Source organism: Argiope bruennichi, chromosome 2, assembly GCF_947563725.1.
Source record: "Argiope bruennichi chromosome 2, qqArgBrue1.1, whole genome shotgun sequence".
In the NCBI taxonomy this organism is placed as follows: Eukaryota; Metazoa; Arthropoda; class Arachnida; order Araneae; family Araneidae; genus Argiope; species Argiope bruennichi.
Genome location: NC_079152.1, coordinates 95,369,492 through 95,391,436, shown reverse-complemented (window position 1 = coordinate 95,391,436; position 21,945 = coordinate 95,369,492). Strand labels below are relative to the sequence as shown.

General features: G+C 26.3%; 1 protein-coding gene across 1 annotated transcript; it reads left to right on the top strand.

Annotated features, from left to right (window-relative positions):
- Positions 1-216: 216 nt before the first annotated feature.
- On the top strand, positions 217-21,528 carry LOC129962052 (putative RNA-binding protein Luc7-like 2). Its single transcript, XM_056075762.1, has 8 exons — positions 217-379; positions 2,872-2,969; positions 7,191-7,289; positions 9,087-9,197; positions 18,706-18,849; positions 19,197-19,373; positions 20,948-21,069; positions 21,273-21,528. Exons 1-8 carry the CDS (start codon positions 319-321, stop codon positions 21,403-21,405), a joined length of 945 nt encoding a protein of 314 aa, XP_055931737.1. The 5' UTR covers positions 217-318; the 3' UTR covers positions 21,406-21,528.
- Positions 21,529-21,945: the final 417 nt, after the last annotated feature.

The following is a 21,945-nucleotide window of genomic DNA, read 5'->3' as shown; positions in this document are numbered from 1 at the left end:
TCCTTCGACAGCAGATCTTAACAAATCCAAATTCTGTTCCATATATATTAATAGACAAACTAAATGTACCAATTAAAAACGGAAAAATTAAAATTTTTAAAAAATGAAATGTTCTAGATTTTTTTTTTTTCAATCTTAAATTTTCTTTTAACTCAAATTGCTAAACAGCAATTGGTACTTCGAATCAAGGATGTATGGCAACAAGTTAATTTGGAACGCATTTGTTTACAATGCTACAGGTGTATTTGTTGCCGATGGATTTAGTTGTGTGAATATTCGAAAGTTCGTTCCGAACCAAATTTTTTGTGAGATTATAAAATGTCAGCCCAAGAACAAATGCGTCGGATGTTAGATGAGTTAATGGGAACTCGTCGAAATGGTAAGTGATGGAAAATATTTATTACTTTTATATAAATGTAATTTTTTTTAACTTGTGAGAAGTCGAAATGTTAGAATCGTAGAATGAGTATGAGCCTTACAATATTTTTCAGGTTCTTGAATTTATACTTTTAAATGAGGCAAAAATAATGAGTTTAATTTCCAAGCAGTATGAAATTTATTATATTATTTCTATGACCATGAAAAAAATATTGTTTTTTTTTTTTTTTTTAATCTTCTGATGTTTTTTTACATTAGTTTGTAGCGATTTAAAAAAAACGCTCTGATCAGCGATATTTTTTTAATGTTTAATATTTCCCTTCATCAAACTTTATCTTAGCTATGTTTATCAAAATATGCTTGTATAAATAATTTTTTAGTTGAATTTCAGTAGTTCCAAAAAGAGAGATTTCGCAATAATTACTTAATTTTGTTTTTGATCTGATCGGTGTTTAGTTATATTTTTATCACATTTAAGTATGTCTATTACCGTTAAAATTGTTTGTCCTATGTGTTCTGACGAACAAAAAATGATTTTAGATGAAATGCAATGCCTGTATAGTTTTCTGGTTTTAACTTTAAAATTTTGTTTGTATAAAGCTTGCTTGCGCGTTAGAGTTAAATATAGATTTGATTTTTACTTTTTCAATAACATTGCAAAGCATTATTATGCATAAACTATTCCATCTGTTAATTATTTTGTATTAAAGAATTATGAATGATGTATGATATTATAAATTATTGTTGTTGTAACTTCTTACCTTTGTGTTATTATTTTTAATACTTTGTTTTATAAAAGTGTCAAAAATCTGTCAAAATTAACAAATGGTTTGCAAAGAATGCAATTTTTATAAATATATAATCCAAATCGGAAAAAAAAAAAAGGAAAAACAAGCAAATAAAATAATCCTGAGTAAAAAACTGTGAAACAATTGATATAATTTCTAATATTTTCAGACAGTGATATTTTATTATTGCAAATTAGTATTTAAAGTATAAACATTGATTTTGTAACTTTTAAATTAACAGGTTTTGGGAAGAATCCCACCCCATCACCTAAGTAATTTCCTTATGTCATCAATTATCTGGATACTTTATTGTTCAGATCAAATCTCATTGTAATAAAGTCTCAACCATCTTGTCTGTAAAATGCTGTTGTAACCAGACAAGTGGCATTTTTTTGTGTATTATTTGAATTTTTATTATAAAAGAAATTCAATCAAGATTTGACAAATATTATTGAAGAAAAATAAATTTTACCTGTTCTTTGAAATGCATAGATTTTTAAGTTTTTGTGTAGTAGATTATGTATGCATGATATTTGCTAAATTAACGATGATAGCAATAAGATAAATAATTTTCTGGTATAAAATCTAGGAAGAGTTGGTACTTGTTGATATTTGTGGCCCAATTTGCCAATTTTCAGATTATGCCAAGCTTTATTTTATATAAAATATGAAGATGGTTGTATTATGCCTTCTTTCTGCAATTTATTGCAGTCATCTTCAGCTAGTGATTTTAAAGAAAATTTTGATTTATCATGCTGGTTGTAAATATCAACATGTACTGAAGTTTTTTGCTAATTTTAATCAATTAAGGAAATCAAAAAATAAAAGTAACAAGGAAAAATTTTGGCATTTTTTAGTTTTATCAAAGAAATTGTTATCATTATATATATTTCAGTAGATTAGTGATTTAGTCTATTTTTAGAATAACAAAAATATAATTTTTTTTCTGAGTAATTCAGATACTATTTTTAGTTTCTTAGTATATCTACATAATGCAAATTCTTCTCAAGTAAAAGTTTACATTTTAATAATAAAGAGTTTTTCCTGTGCAATACAAAGAAAAATTTACTCAAAAATATTGTAACACATATAATAGTGAATGTAACAAATAAATAAATAAATAAAATTGAATTGAAATGTTTGTTTTGTAATTTATACTGTTTTTTTTTAGTATTTTTTATCTCAACTTTTTTATATAAAGAAGCTATTCTATTTATCAGAAAGGAGGGGGGGGGCTTCAAATTACTTCGAATATTTAAGTTGATTGTATAAAATATTATTGTTAAAGATATTGAGTAATATATATATATATATATATTGTGTAACAACACTAAAATAATATAAAATTATTGAAATGTTTGAGAAATTTGGAATATATATATTCATACATTTAAAATTTTTGGATTCATATATTTAAAAAAAAAATTATGGAAAGAAAATCTGTTTCTTAATTTCTTATCAAAAAAAAAAAATCCCTAAGTTCTGAAATGAGACTTAATCTTACTTTTATACTTAGAATTTTATTTTAAAAAGGTTAAAATTTATTAAAACATTGTTTAGTATGAGAAGCAAATTACAATTTGTAAAATCATTTTTCATATTATTCTTATAAAGTGTTTGTTAAGAACATGAACAAATTTCTAAAGTGAGAACTAAATTTGTTATTAAATTAGATTAAAATAATTAATATATTTGATTACAATAGGAGAAGATAATAGGCCAGAAAAACTTCATTATTCCAGTTCTCGTGTATGTAAAAGTTTCCTGTTAAATTGCTGCCCACATGAAATTTTAGCTGCAACAGTTAGTATGATTTTATTTTATTCTTTAGTTTCAAGATTATGTTCATTTTCTGTATTTTTGTTCTCTCCTGACTTTGGGTTCTACTTCCCACTTCTTTATCTCTTCTTTTCCAATTATTATCATACTGTTGATTTTAATTATATAGATTTAATTTTTTTTATGCTGCTTCCCTCTATTGTGTTTAAATCCTTAATTAAACAAATTATGAAATGAATCATTGATTTATTTTCAAGAAACTGCATCTACTTAAAAATAAAAAAAAAGCGGTATTGTACTACATATATTTAAAAAAGTGTTTCATGATATCAAACAATTTTAACTCTATTTGTATTAATAATTAGTTTCTATTCTAGAAACAGAAGCTGTGTTATGAATGTTTAATATTGGAATACCTGTTATTTTTCAAAAGAAAAAAAGAAGGAAAGAAGCAGTAAAATGCCTAAAAAAATGTTATTATTAATAATGTTTATCATTAATTTGATAAATATTTTTAACTAATATTGTCTTTTTTTATTTAGCAAAATAATGTAAAAAGGAAATAATATAGAACATTTAAATATGCATTTATTGCTTTATCAAAGAAAGAATCATAAATGTTGGATTTAACTTTTAATATAAATTATATCTTAATTATATTGATCACCAAATCTGATTCATTCTTCTCTGTCAAATCTGCAAAGGTAAAAAAAAAAAAAAAAAAAAAAAAATTTAGCTTAATGGAAAACCGATATTTTCTTATATTTATATCTCATTATGTACTGTGATGTTTACTTTTTATACTGCTTAAGATGCACATTAAAGGTAAATTAATATTATATTTTATTTATAGTGCAATACCTATGAATTGAAAAAGGAAAGAAATCAAAATAATTAACTACATGAAATTTAACCAGCCAACTCAAAAGACTGCAGATAAATAAGGATACTAGCAAAGTCTTAAAAAAAAAATTATGAATAATTTTATATTAGCAGTTGAATAAGAACAATTCTTAATATCAAAGAGATTGCCATGTGTAAAAACAAATTTCAATAATTCATTGCAAACAATTTTTAAGTAATTTCATTTTGATATCAACTAAGGAATTGTTTTATATAATTAATAAAACAAAATATGAGATGTTATCATTGTGAAAATTAGATAGAATGGGACATATTATATTTTTATTATTATATTTACTTTTCTAGTAAATTTCTTTATCAAAGTTTTAGATGTTAAAAAAAAGTTAAAAATCATTTATATGCTAACAGTTTTCATATGACTTTAAAAGAAAAACGAATTTTTATATAACATGGAAGTAATATTTCATGTTTATACCAATTTTTTCTAATTAAAAAGTTGTTGAATAGAATTAAAATTAGTTCTAATATTCTTTTGCATTTTTTTATACTTGTCTATTAAAACATTGTGTACCACTCGGCAGTTTTCTCATGTGTTATGCATCATCTGTTAAGGGCCTTAGGCCACATTGTCTAATCCTCATTGGAGGAAGCAATGTCATTGGTGGAAACCATACAGATCAATCTGTGAAAAGCAATATTTACTTTTCACAAGCCTATACAATGTTGCAATTATTTTGTATTTTGATCATTCAAACAGTCTTTGTCTTCTAATGTTTGGTGCTTTTGGAAATGCCCTCTTACAGGAAAAGGAGGGAAACCGATGAAACTCATACACTTCCTGGAGTATTTAACAATTTATCAGATATTCTAAGTGAGATCAAATATGCAGATAACTGTTTTGACAATTCTAGAGGAGATTCTACTGATAGCGAAATTATTAGACTTGTAGGAAAATTGCAAGATGTGCCACTTTCAAGTATTTCAAATATTGACAAAGCTGCTGATAATCATTGATCTGAAATTGGAACACAACCAGGCTTACAAATGTATGAAGATCATGCTGAGATATCTACAATTCAGTGCAACTCTGTACTCTCTGTGACCAATCTCTTTTTTTGGTGATGAATTTTTTGAGATGTTATGCAAAGAGCTACTTAACTGTCATGGTCAAACCATAAAGAAATGCAAAACACCATGCGAAAGTGGTCTCCAGTTACAGAGATGGACATCAAGAAATTTCTTGACCTAATTATTCGGATGGGTAAACAAGAGAGTCTAGCTTGAAAGACTAATTGTGAACAGATCCTTTGATATATACCACTATATTTTCACAAATATTGAGCCATAGATTTAAACAAATATAGACAGTCTGGTATTTCAATTATAATGTCAAAATGGGCAATCACTCAGGTAGATTTTTCATGATCCAGTGTAGGCTAAATTATTTCCTGTGTAAATTTTTAACAATATAGAAATCAAAGCAATAGTTGCCTTTACATGAGTGAATGATTCCATAGAGAGGATGTTTGAAATTTTACTCATACAACCTATCAAAAATAGCAAAATACGGTTTACTTGTTCAGAAGATGTGCCATAAGAATATTGGTTCTATTTACAATATAGAGATATATACTACTGAAGGGGGAAAAAAAAAATGTAACCCTTTACAGAGCCATTTTTTTCTAGTCATATTATATTAAAATATTTTTAGGCTTGAACTTAGAATAAGAAAAGGGATTCATTTAGCTTATTGGTTTAATTTGATTAATTAATTAATTTGGTTAATTAATAATTAAGTAACGAATCAAGATGCATCATTTTGTGTGAGATAAAGAACTGAAGCCTCTAAGCTTCTGACTTAATAAAAAAATTTGTCAGAACTTATGCCAACCTACATAATTTCATACAAAGATTGATAAATTTAGTGGAAAGCATACTTCCCACGGCCCTAGAAAGGGTTAAAAAAAACTGTTCTCTCAATCCTTGGTTCCTATCTTGGTATATGTCATTATATTTACCAGGATAATTATTACAATGCTACATCTACTGCTAACATTGCTACTACAAAACAAAACTATGGGACTGTTTGGGAGAGCAGAGGTTTACTGCTAAATTTAAAAATGAAAATATCAAAACTGAAGAAAGGTGACATAACATTTTTCAAAAAAAGGCAATATTCTTCTCCTAGTGTGGGAAGACAATAGAGTTATCCAATTAATCAATAGTCCTTGGCACTTTTGTCTTGACAACAAAGGGGGAAAAAAATGGGAAAGAATATTGTAAAATTTACCTGCATCAAGGAGTATAATGCTCCCATGAAAAGCATTGATTGTATGGATCAATCACTTTTGTATTGTTCCATTTTAGGAAAACAATGAAATGGATAAAAAAAGTAATGCTGTACCTTATAAAAATGTGGACTTTTCAATTCATTTAGCATATACAGTATAAATATTTTCATTTATCAATGGTACAGTATAAACATTTTCTGTTTTTGGTGGTAGGAGACTGGATAATGGATAACAATAATAAAGGCCATGGAATCGGAGACAAATTTATCCGTCCTTCTCCTGGGGGTACAAGGAGAGCACATTGTAAAGATCCACCTAAAAGGTTTTTAAGTGATATGAAGCAGCGTAAATCTATGTGTATTTCATTAACTGGAAGGGAAAAAATTTCTTATGAGAGCCTGCAGAGTTTTTCCTCTCATGGGAAAAGGACCGAATCTACAATAGATACTTATGTAAACTTTGTTTGGTTACTTTTCATAGAAGGAAAGGTTTTAAGTAGTACTATATGTTAAGAAAGTACTAGGAACTGTAATTGTTTAATTAACTGTTTAATTGGTTATTTAATTGTTTCAAAACATAATTGTTTTTGTAAATAAAAATGTTTTAATTATTGATAAATAACACATAATGTGCACAATCATCTATAGTTACAATGATTTAAATAATGTGCAGTAAGCCTAGAAACATGTAGTCCCTGCCATAGAGATTTCTATGTGATACACAATATGTTAACCAAATGTCATTGGCAAACCTTTGGCTTAATTGCAGCATGCCATTAACACTTTCAACACTACCAATGAGATATCCTATCTTCCAGATACTTCCAATTGCAGGTTTCTGTGGTCTAACATTTGTCTCTTATGCCAGTTTAGATAGGTTGAACTTTCTAATACATATTTGAAGAATACCTTTATTTTTTTTATAAAAAATATCAGCAGCTGGAATAATTGATATTTGTCTTTTAATAGAGGTTTTATCTAATTCATCCTCAGCGATGAATGTGTTAATGTAGTCAAGACGAACATTGCATTTTTTTTTTATTGGTTAATCATTAGTATTAGTTTTTGTTAATTTTCTATTTTTATTACAGCGAGGTGATATGGGACAATGCAAAAAAGTGCATGATGTTGCATTAAGAGCAGATTATGAGAATTCTTCTAAAAGATATGAATATGCTTTTCAAAAAGAAGTAAGATTATTTTTTTGTTTTTTGTCACCATTGCAAAATTTTACATATTCTTTGTGTGTTATATACATTTGATAGTTTATGCAATTAAGCAGGCAATTGTAAAAGTATGTTTGTTGTTTAGTTCCCTGCATATTGAAAATTCTATAAGCATTTAATAATAATAAGCAAGAGTGGGGAAATTCACTGCATCTTAGGGAATCTTGTAATAATAAATTTAGCATTGACTTTCCACTGACTAGATTTCAGTATTCATTAAATGCAAGCATTAAGTGCAAAGTGAAAGTAGTTAAAGAACTGCTTTCACTTTCAGCTTATATAGCAAAAGTGTTATATAAGCTGTTTACTTTTTCTAAAAAAAATCTATTTTCTAAAAAGTGCACATGTGTGGTGTTACCCTGTATGGTGGGCAATTCTGCTCACTGAGTGAGGAAATTCTATTCTTTTGGCTTTGAGCTGAAATTTTGTGAATTAAGTGTAAAAACATTGTTTTTTCGGGACTCTATAAATGTAAATATTAATTCAGTTTGATCTAAAATTTGAATACTGTTTTAATAAAATAAATAACAATTTGTTAAAATGATGAATATTATTAAACAAATTTAAAATAAAGTTAAAATTTACAAAATTTTATCATTTTCATGATTTTCAAAACTTGAATACCTTCATTATTGAAAATCACAAACCCCTGCAGCTTACTAAGGATATTGAGGGACATAAATGCTTCATCCTTTTTTGTCCCAGTATTTTCATAAGCTTTTACACTGCTACTATTTGGTTTCATCATTGATTCATTTTTCGATTTAATTTATTCTTTCAAAAATTGCTTATAAAATTTTTAATAACTTTTAATTTCCTCTCAATTAAAAACATCAATACAGTTTATACATGATATATATTTTTGCTTTTAAGAAATAACATCAAATAAACATAACCAACTATTTTTGTCAGTTTATTGAAATTAGTTTATATGGACTGTTTGCAGCAAAATTGTTTGCCAATTTTCAGATGCGTACAAAATAGCCTTTCTAGCTTCAGAGTGTGTCCAGCGAGTTTTGGTTCTTGGGAAAAGTGAGAAAACTGTCTTCCTTCTAAACCAATTTTCCAAAATATTAGATTTGTGTTGTGCAAATATGCTTCTCAGATTTCAAAGGGTTTCCCTACTTTCCTTGATTTTTTAGCTACAGTGCCACCTAACTTCAATAGCTACTTTTAATTGAGCCTAGTTCTGAGACTCCTTATTAGAGCTTTGTATAGAATTCCAAAGTTCATAAAATAAACAAGATACTCATTAGGTAAAATATTTTTAGTATGGAGTAATACTATGTCCTTATTTTGATATGGAATAATACCATGCACCATTTTTCATATTGCCCACACAGAGTTTATTTATTCAACCAGTATTGATTTAATTAAAGTGTACAATAAATTTCCTTGGTTAAAATGTACATATTGTACAAATGATGTAATATAATTGTATTCATTATAAAAGATGACAGTTTAAAGGTAAGAATCTTTTGAGAGAACAAATGCAAGACTGATACTTACTTTTAATGTACACAGTACCCTTAGCATTATACCCAATTTTCTTACGGGTGCTGAAAACCTTAATAGCAGATGCGAATTTTACACTGGGAATCTATTACATAAATATATTATTCCTTTTATAAAAAAGAAAAATTAAAGCACTTTTTAAATATTTAATTAAAATAATAGTAAAAAATTTAAAAACATTATTTTGGCATATTTATTTAGTATTCCTCACTTTTCTGCTATATTTTATCTTTATATTGATTTTAGGCTCTTCAGCATTTGAAAAGCTTTGTTGCTGAAAGTGAAAGGCGAACTCAGTTTGCTAAAGTGAAGCTTGCAGAAACACAAGAATTGCTGAGTACTGAAGAAGCTGCAAGAGTGAGTTGTGTCTTGTTTATTTATATTTTATATTTTGTATATTATAGATGCATTATCTGAGGAAGCAGAGAGTAAATTTCTTTTTCTCTGTCGAACACTCCAAAGAATAACTTGCTAGTAAAATTCTGTATATGAATTCTTGTGTATAAAATACATTCCATTGGCAATGTTTAAGCTTAATTCACATGTCATTGGTGAATGTAGTCAGTTGATTAACATGATATATTTGGCAATTAATCACTATTTGCAGTAAGCATTACATCTTTGCTCATTTGTTGCTGTTATGGTTGATTCATTGTTGGAATATTGTTATCATACAAATATCATAAAATTCCTATCTGATTATCTATAATATAAAGGTATTTTTATTTGTTTTAGTTAAGATATTTTTTGCAGTATATCTGATGAGACATATCCAGACAGTTTTACATTATTGTAGAATTTAGTGTAGTGTAATGAACAAAGTTCTAAAGCTGCAAAAAAGTGCAATTGTTAATTTTAAGTTCACTAATTGCAAAACAGAATAATAAATTACTTGATTTGTGAAAAACTATCAATAAAGTTCTTGTGGAATGATTATATGATCTTAAAATTGCTCAGGAAATTTTGTAAATTAAATTTCAAAAAATAAAAATACTTAGATTTATTTTTAAAAAATATTTGTTAATTTTTAAAAATTTTATTTTTAGATTGAAGACTATTTTAATATTTTATTAAAATACTTGTCACATAAATATTATGGCATTTTATATTTATTCATTAAATCTTTGAGAAATTTGCATTATTTTTTTCATATTTTGTCTTAATAAGAAATTTTCAGTTTACTATACAATTTTTGGATTATTTAAACCTTTGTCAAAAGATCATTCTTATAGACGGGGAAAGAAAAGGGGGAAGTCTAATGTGATGAGAATTCTTTTAAATCAAATATGCATAAAGATAGCTTTATAATTGTAAATCACTTAATGTTCTATTTAAAGCTTTTTATGCATATAATCTGTGCTTTCATTTGTGTCTTATTATACCTAATTTTTGGTAAATTTATACTTTTACAAAAGAAAATATTTTTTTTTCGTTCAGTCCCCCCCCCCCCAAAGAATCAAATATGGCTCCATGTTTTTCATGAAATTTTGCCGTTCTCCTATATTGTGAGTTGAAAAAAAGCAAACTGTGTTTTGCATATTAAACTGAATGCAACCTTTAATTGTTTTCCTTCATACCTTGTATTTCATTTCTTTTGGAAGATAATTTTCCCAAGCTAGTGTTATTTTAATATATATCATACCTTTTCTCATTTAAAACTCAAATTATTGCTGAAAACTCTTTTGCTACTGTTGTTGTGTGTGGTGTTTTATGGTGCAAGAGCCATAAAATTGATGAACATACATGAAAACTCATTTGCATGTATGTCGATGTGAAAATGTCTTCTTTCTCCACCTATCTTTTGTGGTGATGGCAAAGTTCATTATTTTTAGGTATGTAATTGATTTATAATTTCAAGTGAAACTTTGTTAAAGATTTTTAAATAGAAAAAAAAAAAAAACCTTCCTGGAATAAATAGCTTAAGCACCACAATTATTTTATGTAATTGAATATAAGTATGAGTAATGTGTTGAATGCATTTCTTAAACTTTAATGCATAAAAATAAAAGATTTTTATGGATCAAAAGTTTTTATACATTATTCTTTTATTACTAATGTGCCATCTCTTTTATATGCATTTTTCCTGTGAATTGTGTCATTGGAATGATAATGAGTTTCAGCATTATCATTCTTCTATTTTGTATAAAGGTCTCTGAAATGGTTGAGCATATTTCATGAAATTTTATATCTAGTTGAATTTTTAACATAAATAAACCATTCTTTCCTTGTGATAATCAAAAATTTTGTATATGGGCTTGAAGAATATTTAGAAATTGTTTTAATTCTTGAAATACAAAAAAATTGTGAATATGTATTATAAAAGAAAATTTACTTAATTCTTTCGCATACAATGATGAGCCTGACTCGTGCATATAATTATTGAATTTTTAATTTTAAATCTGCTATTAAGTTAAAGTATTAAATTATTTGAAATGTAAAAAATCACTTAAAATGCTACAGTTTCTCAAATGTCTTTATATTATTTTAGGAATTAAAATAATAAATGTTCCAAATAGGATATGTCATCTTTTTAGGGTGTTAAATAAATTCGTAGCTCTAGGGTAATACTGCTAGAGAGTGGTCTGACATACTTCTCTGAAGTTTTAATTGTATATTCTAGTTGGAAGTTATATATTAGCAATATTTTGATCTTAGATTATACTGAGCAGTATTAAATTGTTTTGGAATTGATTCATTGCAAATATTGGAAAAGTGTCATACTTAATTGATCAAATGCATCCGATTCCATATTGTGCTTGAAATACTGTGTAGGTTATCTAAATGTTTTCTAATGATGAATAAAAATTTTTATTTCCTTAAAATTTAATGCATTAAAATCAAGATGAAAATATTAATTTAAAATAATACCATTATTTTGCTACATCATGTTATTAATAAAACTTCTTAGCAAGTGATGAAATGCATGGATTGAAATTAATTAAAGTAATATGTAATGTTAAGAAATATAATTGTTATACTTTTTGTTTCTAAGTTATTTATAATTTGTCTTAATATTCATATATAGTGCAAGTTGTTTAAATTGATCTTTTTTTATATTTTTTCCTTTTTCTTTTTTTTTTTTCCGAAGTGCAGTTCATTTATTTTAGCTTTCATCACTTAACAAGCTAAACAACCTATCTCAGTTTTTCAGTTCCCTTGAAGTTTTTTTCTCCCTTACATAAGGCTAAATGTTCATATCAGATGTAAAAAAAAAAAAAAAAAAAAAAAAAATGAAATTTACTATCGCAAATTTCAAGTTATCATTTGAAAACATTATTATTTTTTAGGTTATTATTTGTCAATTAATTTGTTTTGAGTAATTTGAGTTTGTAATCTATTCTTTTGAGTAACTTTAAAGCTGAAACAATGTTTTCTAAAATTATAGGCTGTTCTTGAAACTTATTTTGAAACTGGCAGCAAGCCTGTTATGTAAGCTTAACTGTTTGGGGTATGTTTTTTATGCTACTTTTTAAAAAGAAATTGTGATGCTATATATATCCACATATTGCGGCCATTTTTAGTTATGGATTTTTTTTTTTTTTTTTTTTTTACATTTATAAAATTTAAGTACTACAAATTTTAATAGTTTACACAATATGCATGAAAATACATTTTATACATTTTTATTATATATTAGTCACTGCGGTCTATCAGCTGGCTTGCCATGAATATGGGATATATTTGATTTCAGATAAATCATTTAGATATAACTTCTTGGTCATGATTCTGCTAAATTGTCTGACATAAATGCCATGTTATTTGAATTGTCTTGCAGAATTTTTATTTATTATGTTCATGAACTTTTCTAATGGAGACAGTCCCATAACATCAGTTCTATTAAGAACATAAATATCCAGTTAATCCAAGATGTGTAGTGTCATGAAAAATGCTTAAATCTGAAAACCACTTTTAAGCACCTTAAAAGGGCTTAATTTTCAGAGAAGGTCCTTAAAAAGTATTTATTTTCTCGTGAAGAGCGAAGGAAGCTTTTTGTTTTGTTTACCCACAAGTTGAATTTGATAATTCGAAATCATGGTCATAAAAGCTTGTTTGCTGGATGTATCAAAAAAGAAAACCAACAAAAGAGAAGTATTCAAAGAAGGAATTCAGGGGTTTCATTTAATACATATTAATATTCATTTTCTTTTTCTTTTCTTTTCTTTATTTTGGTGTTTATTTTTCTTTTATGCTTCCTTTTTCTTCAACAATGTGCATTGCCATTTATTAAAATACTGGAATAGTTATCTGGAAGGAGCATTACGAAATACATAAGGTGTCATACTTATTGCAAATTAGAAAATGTTCGAACTTTTAATTTTTAATGTTTTAGATGTTGAAAAATTTATTTAAGTTATTCCTGGTAAGTATGTATTTAAATTTTTATGTATTATTATCGAAAAATATGCAGATTAATCTAATCAATGGAAAATAAGAAAACAAGATAAATTTGGTGCACCAAAAAGATATATTGATGAGGGTGAAAAAAACTGCTCTAAATATAGTAACATATTCGATCATCATTCTCATTAATATGTCATTTTGAGGCAATCGCTTGAACAACTTTTTAAAATTATTCAACTATACAATATTGAATTGTAATTAATCACTATATGTAATTATGTCAGTCAATTGTATAAAATCTAGTGCTTTGAAATTTAACTTGAAGCCTTTAATTATCCATAATCGTGATTTCTTTCACAGTGTAATTTTTAAATGTACACATTCATTTGAAAAATTTTTTGTTGAACCATCTTTGTTGAATTTGCCTAAGGGGGAGGGGGGGAAACTGCAGACTAAGTTTTTCAAAATTTTTATTTTTCAAGTTTTTTATCGTTTTATAACAATATTTTTTTCCTTATGACTCTTATAGAAAAAAAATTTCCCAATGAAATCCTTCATAATATATAGAAGTTTTTCCAGAGAAATGCCCAACATGAAACCATTTAAGTTAGGTGCATGAAATTTGGGAGATTATTTTTTGTGTGAAAATCGAATTTGTGTTTTAAACACATTATTACCAACAGACATAAACCATAATTTGATGCAGAATTACAATTGCAATCACAAAAGCATGTACCAAATTTGGTATTTTTAACTTGCTGCATTTTTGAGTTATTTTCTTAACATGCTTCTGAAAGTACATACCAATATACTTACAATATCTTGTTAGAATTTGATTCAAAATCTGATAGATAACACTAAATATATGTATTGAATTTTATCTATATAGCTTTTTCATCTTGTAGTTATGGCTTTAGCTTCAAACATCTAAACAGAGGAACTTGCTGTGAATAGATTTTGCTCATAATTTAATTGCAATATACAAACTTAGTTATGAAGATCATATATTAAATTTCATCCATCTTGCTCAAAGCGTTTTTGAGTTATCTTTGTCAACAGACAATTTCCCAAAAAGTATTTTTTGAACTTATGGGAGTTCTAAAATGTGGAAATTTACAATGATATTTTGAGTACAGAAAACATTTTTCCTGTATTCAGTATGGTATACTAGAAAAAAATTTCCAGATTTGAGTGGCAATCCTGGTACACATCTATGTTTTATTTATCAAAATTTTAATAAAAAAAATAATCTGTTCTTATAGTTTTGCAAAATTGGCTTATGTTTGACCTTATACAGACAAACAGAATTTTAAATGAACTTAAAGATTTCATCTGCTCTTGAATGGACAATTTTGTATGTGTGTGTGTGTGTAATATATATATATATATATATAATAAAGTTATTTGACAGGCAAAATTGTCATTGGTAACTGTTGCGTGATTTGAATATTGAATATTTTGCAATGTTTTTGTCTGTGGGAAAAGTGAATCATGTTAATGTGAAAGGAATGAAGTGCTTTTAAATTTTGTATCATAGTATTCTATGGTGTGTGTGTCATTATTCCAATTTTTACAATTATTTTGTTGAAAATGTTATTCTGGATCCCCCCCCCCTCAAAAAAAAACTGCCGATATAAACAAAAGGAAAGAGTTAAGACTTTGTAAAATTGCATTATATGATGGTACGACTTCTAAATAGGATTATGCAGTTTCAATCATTTGAATTACTCAAAACTGAAATTTTCTTTGGTGTTGTATCTGGATTAAAAAAAAAAATATTTCACTGTACTAGATCATGTTTTCATTCAGTATAGATAATTGTTGCATTTTATTATTATTATTATTTTGAAGATTTAAAACAATGTGTTCTTAAATGATAGGCTAAGTCTAATATTTTTGTTTTATTTAATCATGGAAACTACAATCATTATATTAATATTGTTTGATTTCTATATTTATAATCTCTCTTATAATGAACATTAAATTTTTTTTCATTGTTTGAATTTATTATAAAATGAGCATGTCCATAAAATTTCTACTGTTCTACCTCTAAAACTGCATCTATTGCAAAAAAAAAAAAAAAAAAAAAAGGAAATGAATTTGCTGTTATTTTTCTACTTAGATTAGTTTTTAAAAGTTCCAACATTTTCAACTTCAACATACGTTTATTACATGCTGAATAACAACCAACCCATTTTGTGACCAGCTGGTTCGGCAGGATATTGGTTTCATTTAACAAATCTTTTAAGCATAACTTCGTGCCGTTGATTTTGTCAGCAACTATTTTTAAGCTTAACCCTTAAATTCATGTTTTTTTCCAATTTTCTACATCCAGTTTCACTTACTTTTATTCAAAAACCTGAGTGTGACCATTTCCGATTGCACATTGATAACCATAGATAGTAAACCGCATGAAAGAAAAAAGGTTCATGTGGGTTACTTTGACAGGTAAGTTATTGTAAAAGTTTTTAACATTTGAATGTGGTGGGTGATGAAGTTCAGTATGTTACTTGAAGAGATAGCTTCTATTGTCGAGTTCCCTATAAAGGATGGTTTATCTAATTGTCAAAAAAATTACTTCTCATCTGTTGTCAGGTAAGCTATCAATGTCTGATGTTGTATTTGAAAATTATATTAGATGCAAGCTAGATTTTTGGGAAATACTGTATGTTACTAAAAGGCTACATACAACTTTTTTCAAAATAAATATGACATATCATTACCTGAATCTTTTTATTTACTTTTTACTTAACCTATGACTATTTTCCAATAATAAACGATTTTTTTTTTAATTCAAAACAAATAATCATGCATTTAAGGGCTAAAACTGTTTTATGCATGCCTTTTTATTATGTTCCTTGAATTTTTCTGATAGAAATCAACCCCATGACATCACAGTGCTGTTAGTAGCATAATTGTCCAATTCATTTATCTGCTATCTTTTATAGTACATATTGTATGATGCTTGACATTTTTCATAAGTACCCAAAAATAAGTAGTGTTTAGGTTTTAAATGCATTGTTTCCAACAGGTTGAACCATAATTTGATGCTTAATTATAATTTTAATCACATAATAAATTTCATATATTAAGTCATTGGGTTTTTGAGTTACTGCATTTATATGTTTGTGAAAATATAGACTGACAAAAAGTTAGCTACTTGACTGATTTAGTTCCAAATTTGATAATATCTACACTGTAGATGATAAATATGTGTTCTAAATTTCATCCATCTAACTCTTTGTTTTGTATTTATCATGTTAATTTGTATTCGAATAGCTGGGCAGATAGTTTCTCTGAATGGATTACCCTCAAAATGTGATAACAGAAAAATTTGAGAAGATAATTTTGATTTTTTTTTTAGATGATATAAAAGTCTTTTTTTTTTGTGCTATAAGATTTTCAGGTTTGAAGATTTCAAAATTTCATTTAATTTTAGTTATTTAAAATTAAAAAAAACACTTTGAGTTGCACATTTCCACATCCAAAGTGTGTAAATGTCAATTTTGGTAGCTCTAGTTCTGATAGTCAGGCCTGCAGAATGCCAACACATGCACACAGACATTCATTTTTATTATTGCTTATATTTAATTGTACATGTTAGTATATTTAATTGAAGTCTTCTTTATTTACATATTATTTCAGTTTTCTTTATCTATAAATTTTTTTCTATAACTAATTTTTAAAAATATTAAATAATTTTTTCTTTAATAATTCTAATTGCATGAATTTTAAGAATGTTTTTCAAATAATGCATATGGAGTAGTGATAACCAGATTGGACAAATCCTCAATTTTTGTTTATTTGAACTGGTTGTCTCACTGAAAATCAGAATGAATCAATAAATTTTAGCTCCTGTTCAGTAAACAGTAACTTATGTTAAATGCTTTACTTATTATTCACATAAATTAGGATTCTTATCTCATTATTATTAAAAATATTGATTGGTCTTCCTTGGCTGTCAAGGACGCAGTTTTTTTAAAGTATAGTTATAGTCAAATAATAGTTAATGTAAGAGTTGCTACAACTCTTATATTACAATAAATTTCTTTGTTATGATTTCCACATTAAAAGGTAAAATTGTTACAACCTGGCTCTCAAAAGTTTGACATAAGAATTGCATGATATCATATGAATTTTTGATAAATTTAGAGTCATACTTGGGTCTAAATTTGACATATCTGGCTATGCCTTACTCTTTATTATGTGCAATTGAAGATATATCAAATAATGAAAGTGAAGGTGGGGAATATCTGATGTGATGGTATGTATTCCTCTATAATTTTGATTAAATGCAACATTTTGTGTGTCTATAGTAAGTAACTAAAATTCATATTGTATTTGTCACTATAAAATGATCAAGTAGTAAAACTTATGTTGGCTTTTGTATTACTTAAAAAAAACATTAAGAAAATTATAGGGAATAATGGACCATCTCCTTACAAATCAGTATTTGGATGCTTGGCAAAGTAGTATTTAAGCAAAGGGAGTATTAAATAATGTCAGAAATAAAATTGCATGGCTCTTGTATTGTAGAAGATAATCAACAAATGGAGGATTGTAAAGAAGATTTTAGTATCTGGTTATGAAACTGCAAGCTATACAATCTCAAAAATGAAAGATATTTTCCTTAGAAAATATGTGCTTAATATTTCCATTCTTAACATAATAAAAGATTATAGTTCAATATTAGCTGGTTAACTTATTTAAACATCAACAATTGCATATTTTTTAATAGTTACTAAAATAATAAATAAAATTTTGCTGTGCTAAAATAAATTTCTTCCTTTCTTATATGTTTTCATAAATAGAATCACCAAATTTCAGGAGGGTCATTAAATTGATAAGAGCAGATAAATTATTATTATTAAAAGAAACTCCATTCTATGTTTTCATTCTTTAAAATAAGATCATTTTAGCATTTGTCAAATGTTGTGCGTGTGTGTGTGTGATGTTGCTGGTGTTGAATTTTCTGCTGTTAAATCTGTATAAAATATCAATATATATAATTAATGTAATCATTTAAAAAAGTGGCATTAAAGATAAATTTTTTTCCCAAAATGGATATTTCTTCTTTAAACAATTTTGTATTATCTTCTATCCTTTCATGATTTCACTATTAGTATATTTGCGTCAGCCTAAAGTGTATTTATCTATCACGATTTTTAACATCCTCAAAATGTTATTGCAAAAAAAAGCTGTTTTATATTATTCAGAGGAATCTTCCTAAATCTCATTGAATGTTAAACATTTAAAAGAGAATGTATGATAAAAAAATTTTGCTTTGTCATATTTTTTATGTATGTTTATAATTTTTTTTCAGTATTCACTGTTGTATGATGGAAAATAAAATGATTTTATTTAATAAGTTATCTGCATATTACATTGTAATATTCTTTTAGGTCCTATAATCTGTATCATACTCTTAAAAGGTTGTAAATTTGCTTCTATTAATTTGTAAGTATAAAAATCATTGCTATCTTTGACTTCTAAAAGGCATTTATTTTATTGTTAATTTTTGCAGTTGCAAAAAATTCGTCAATTTGATGAGAAAATCAATTCTTTAACAATTCAAGCTGAACAGCTTGGTTCCTCTGGAGATGTTGATGGATTTTTGAAAATGATGGAAACAGTTGAGGATTTGCAAAAGCAGAAAAAAGCAGCTGAAGTACTTGATTTTTTTTAATAGTTTGCATTTATCCTTATATCTATGATTAATGTAGAAGTGCTTTTTTATTATCATTGTTGTTAAAAATGTATGCTGCATATTCCATATTTTGTAATGGGATATTTTGAAAATATGTTATGATGATATAAAAAAATATATATAAAGTTACATTTAACATGCTTGTTTGGGTTATTCTAATGCATTCCGTTTTAATCGAATTAGAAATTATAAAATTTTAAAAATGATAGTATTTAATATATAATAAAAAGAATTTATTTTAATTATTTGTATGTAATTTAAATCTTTGGAAAAAATTATATTTGATATATTATATCCACTTTTTAAAGGAAGAACATAGAAATGCTACACCAGCTTCAATTAGTCAACAGCAAAAACTTAGGGTGTGTGAAGTTTGTACATCATATCTGGGTGTTCATGATAATGACAGAAGATTGGCAGATCATTTCAATGGCAAACTTCATTTGGGTTTTATAACCATTCGGGAAAAACTAAAAGAATTAGAGGTATGTAATTATTTAGTCATTTGTGTATTTTCTGATCATTCAACTTATAAGTTAGAATTCTTACATTTTTAAAACATGTAATACAAGTAGAATTTTTTTAGTTTAAATCAGTTAAGATACTTAAGCTATTTTGCTTCCTCTGTATTCTATTGTTATGAGAGTTCCCTCAAAATGTTTGATTTCTACATTTACCGATACTTAGAATTCTGACTTTGAGTGTTCTTATGTATTTAACTGTCTTTCTGTAATAAAAGGCCAAGTCATGGTCAAGATAATCAGTTAATAAATGATTTTTTTATAATTCAAAATTTTTTATTTAAATTGATATTTAGTGGGTTTTTTTAACCAAAATTGTATCCTTTAGAAATGAGATAAATTCTGTTGTAAATAAATTTCAAGTGATATTTTTTTATATTTATTTTATTATGATATTTTTGTAATATTAAGGTTGAGATTTCCCTTGCAGTAATCTGCTAAATACACTGCATAAGAAAAATATTAATTATCCCCTATATTATCTGATCTTTACATAAATATTTTTCATTCATGTAGTGCTGATTTAAAAAAAAATCATTTTTCACGTAAAAAAAATTCTACAGAAAATGATGTGGCTGTGCTAATTTAATAGATTAGTTGGCTTAACTCACCACCATAAATCATATTACCTACTTATTGGAAGTTGAGTATTTTTTGTTGTAAAAAATGTTCAAATCTGCAATTGCAATATTATTGAATCAAATTTTTTTATTATAAATGAAACGAAAGTTTTAATTGAAGATATAAATTATTTGAAATTTTTAAATCAAAACCAGGGGAAAATAACTAGTTGATTTTCAATTTCAAATTTAATTATGCAAGAAAACATTATTTGAATTGGGTGATTTAATAAAATTTTCCCAGTGAAAGTAAATCCCACCCCATCCCTTTTTCATATATGTATTTACTTTCTATATAATAGTAATAAAATGTTAGTAAATATAGAGTTTCTACAAAATATTTTGCATAAAAAAAATCTCAACTAGCCTTTATTATAAAGTATAAAATAAATGTTAATCTATGGCATGGGATGTCTATAATATGCTAGATGTTTTATTATTATTTATATACCAGATACATAAGATTTATTTGTTTGAGACTACTTGTAAGTTGTTAGCTTCATAAAACTCATGCATGCATTCTAGTTTAAAATTGAATTACTTCAAACAAAAACATGAACAGGATCTCTTATACATTAAAAGTAATGTAAAAGATACACAAAGAAGTAGTATAAAAGAGGGGGTTTTACAAGTTGCAGTTTAGGTTGAAATTATGTCTAATAACATTTTTTTTATATAGTGTTTGATTTTATGAGTTACGGAAGCAAAAATTTTAACTTTTATTCATTAAACTCTACTTAATAAAAATTAATGACAGAGTTAATAAAATGATTATTTAATCATGTTTCAGAAAAGGCTTGTGAAGGAAAGGAGCCTTCATAGATGATTTAAAAAAAATGAGGCTGTTGAAATTATTGTGTATTTATACTTCATTGCATATATATATATATTGTATAAACTTATTTATCTATCATTTAGGAATTAGTGGAAGATCATCACATTAAAAAACTAGTCTCAAGTGAATTTGATAAAAATAAACCAAGTAAAAGAACCCACAGTCACAGTCCTGAGCATTCAAAACATCGTCACAAGCATCGCAGGTTTGTTGAGTATTTCATGATTTTTTATATGCAGTTATTATTTTTTCTCAGCTCACTTTCAAAAAGGGAGCTTAGATCAAGAGTGCTAATTGTATGATTCTACAGCACAAAAATACTTGTATCTTGTATTATTTTATTTCTTATTTTAGGCATTTGCAAATTAAAAGTTATATCTCACAAGTTTATAACTTCTTATATTTTAGATCACGTTCTAGGTCAGAAGAAAGAAAACATAAGCATAAATCATCGAAACATGAATCTCATCACAAGCATAAGCATAGACATCATAAAAAAGATAGTAAGTCTTCACCTGAAAAAGAGCCAAAAAATGAATGATGCATTTATGACAGTTCTGTCCAACATAAGACCAAATGAAGTATCTTTTTCTGATAGAACATGTGATAAAAACCTCTTGATATTTTTGTAAATTTTGTATAAAAATAAATATCCATAAAAATACTAATATTATTTTATTATATAAAGTTTGTTTCATCTCCAGTGTATCATATATACAGTCTATAGATTTATTTTCTGTCTGATGCTGTAAATTAAATGCAGTCTGGTTCATATTGTTTGACTAATTTCTCATTATCTAGTATAACCAGCAATGATTTAAAGACTCATCAAAGAAAGAAGGGAAATGTGACAGCTACTATTAATCAAGATGCATTTGGAACATCTATCATTTGACATATGTCATAAATTTTAGGTCTTATAATTGAACCTCTCTCTCAATGTATACATATATATATAATATTGCTTTCCTGGAGCATTTTCAGGGAAAATAACATCTTTGGTAGAAAAACTTATATTGATCTATCAGTTTCTTAATAAAACTAATCAAAAATTCATTCTCAGATCAAATCCATGATCTTT

What these genes read in the sequence shown, in the direction of transcription:
- LOC129962052 (XM_056075762.1), top strand. Translation starts at nt 319, where the DNA reads ATGTCAGCCCAAGAACAAATGCGTCGGATGTTAGATGAGTTAATGGGA. An exon ending in ATGAAATTTTAGCTGCAACA is followed by an intron (nt 2,970 to 7,190) that starts GTTAGTATGATT and finishes TTTTTATTACAG; the next exon opens with CGAGGTGATATGGGACAATG. An exon ending in AATATGCTTTTCAAAAAGAA is followed by an intron (nt 7,290 to 9,086) that starts GTAAGATTATTT and finishes TATTGATTTTAG; the next exon opens with GCTCTTCAGCATTTGAAAAG.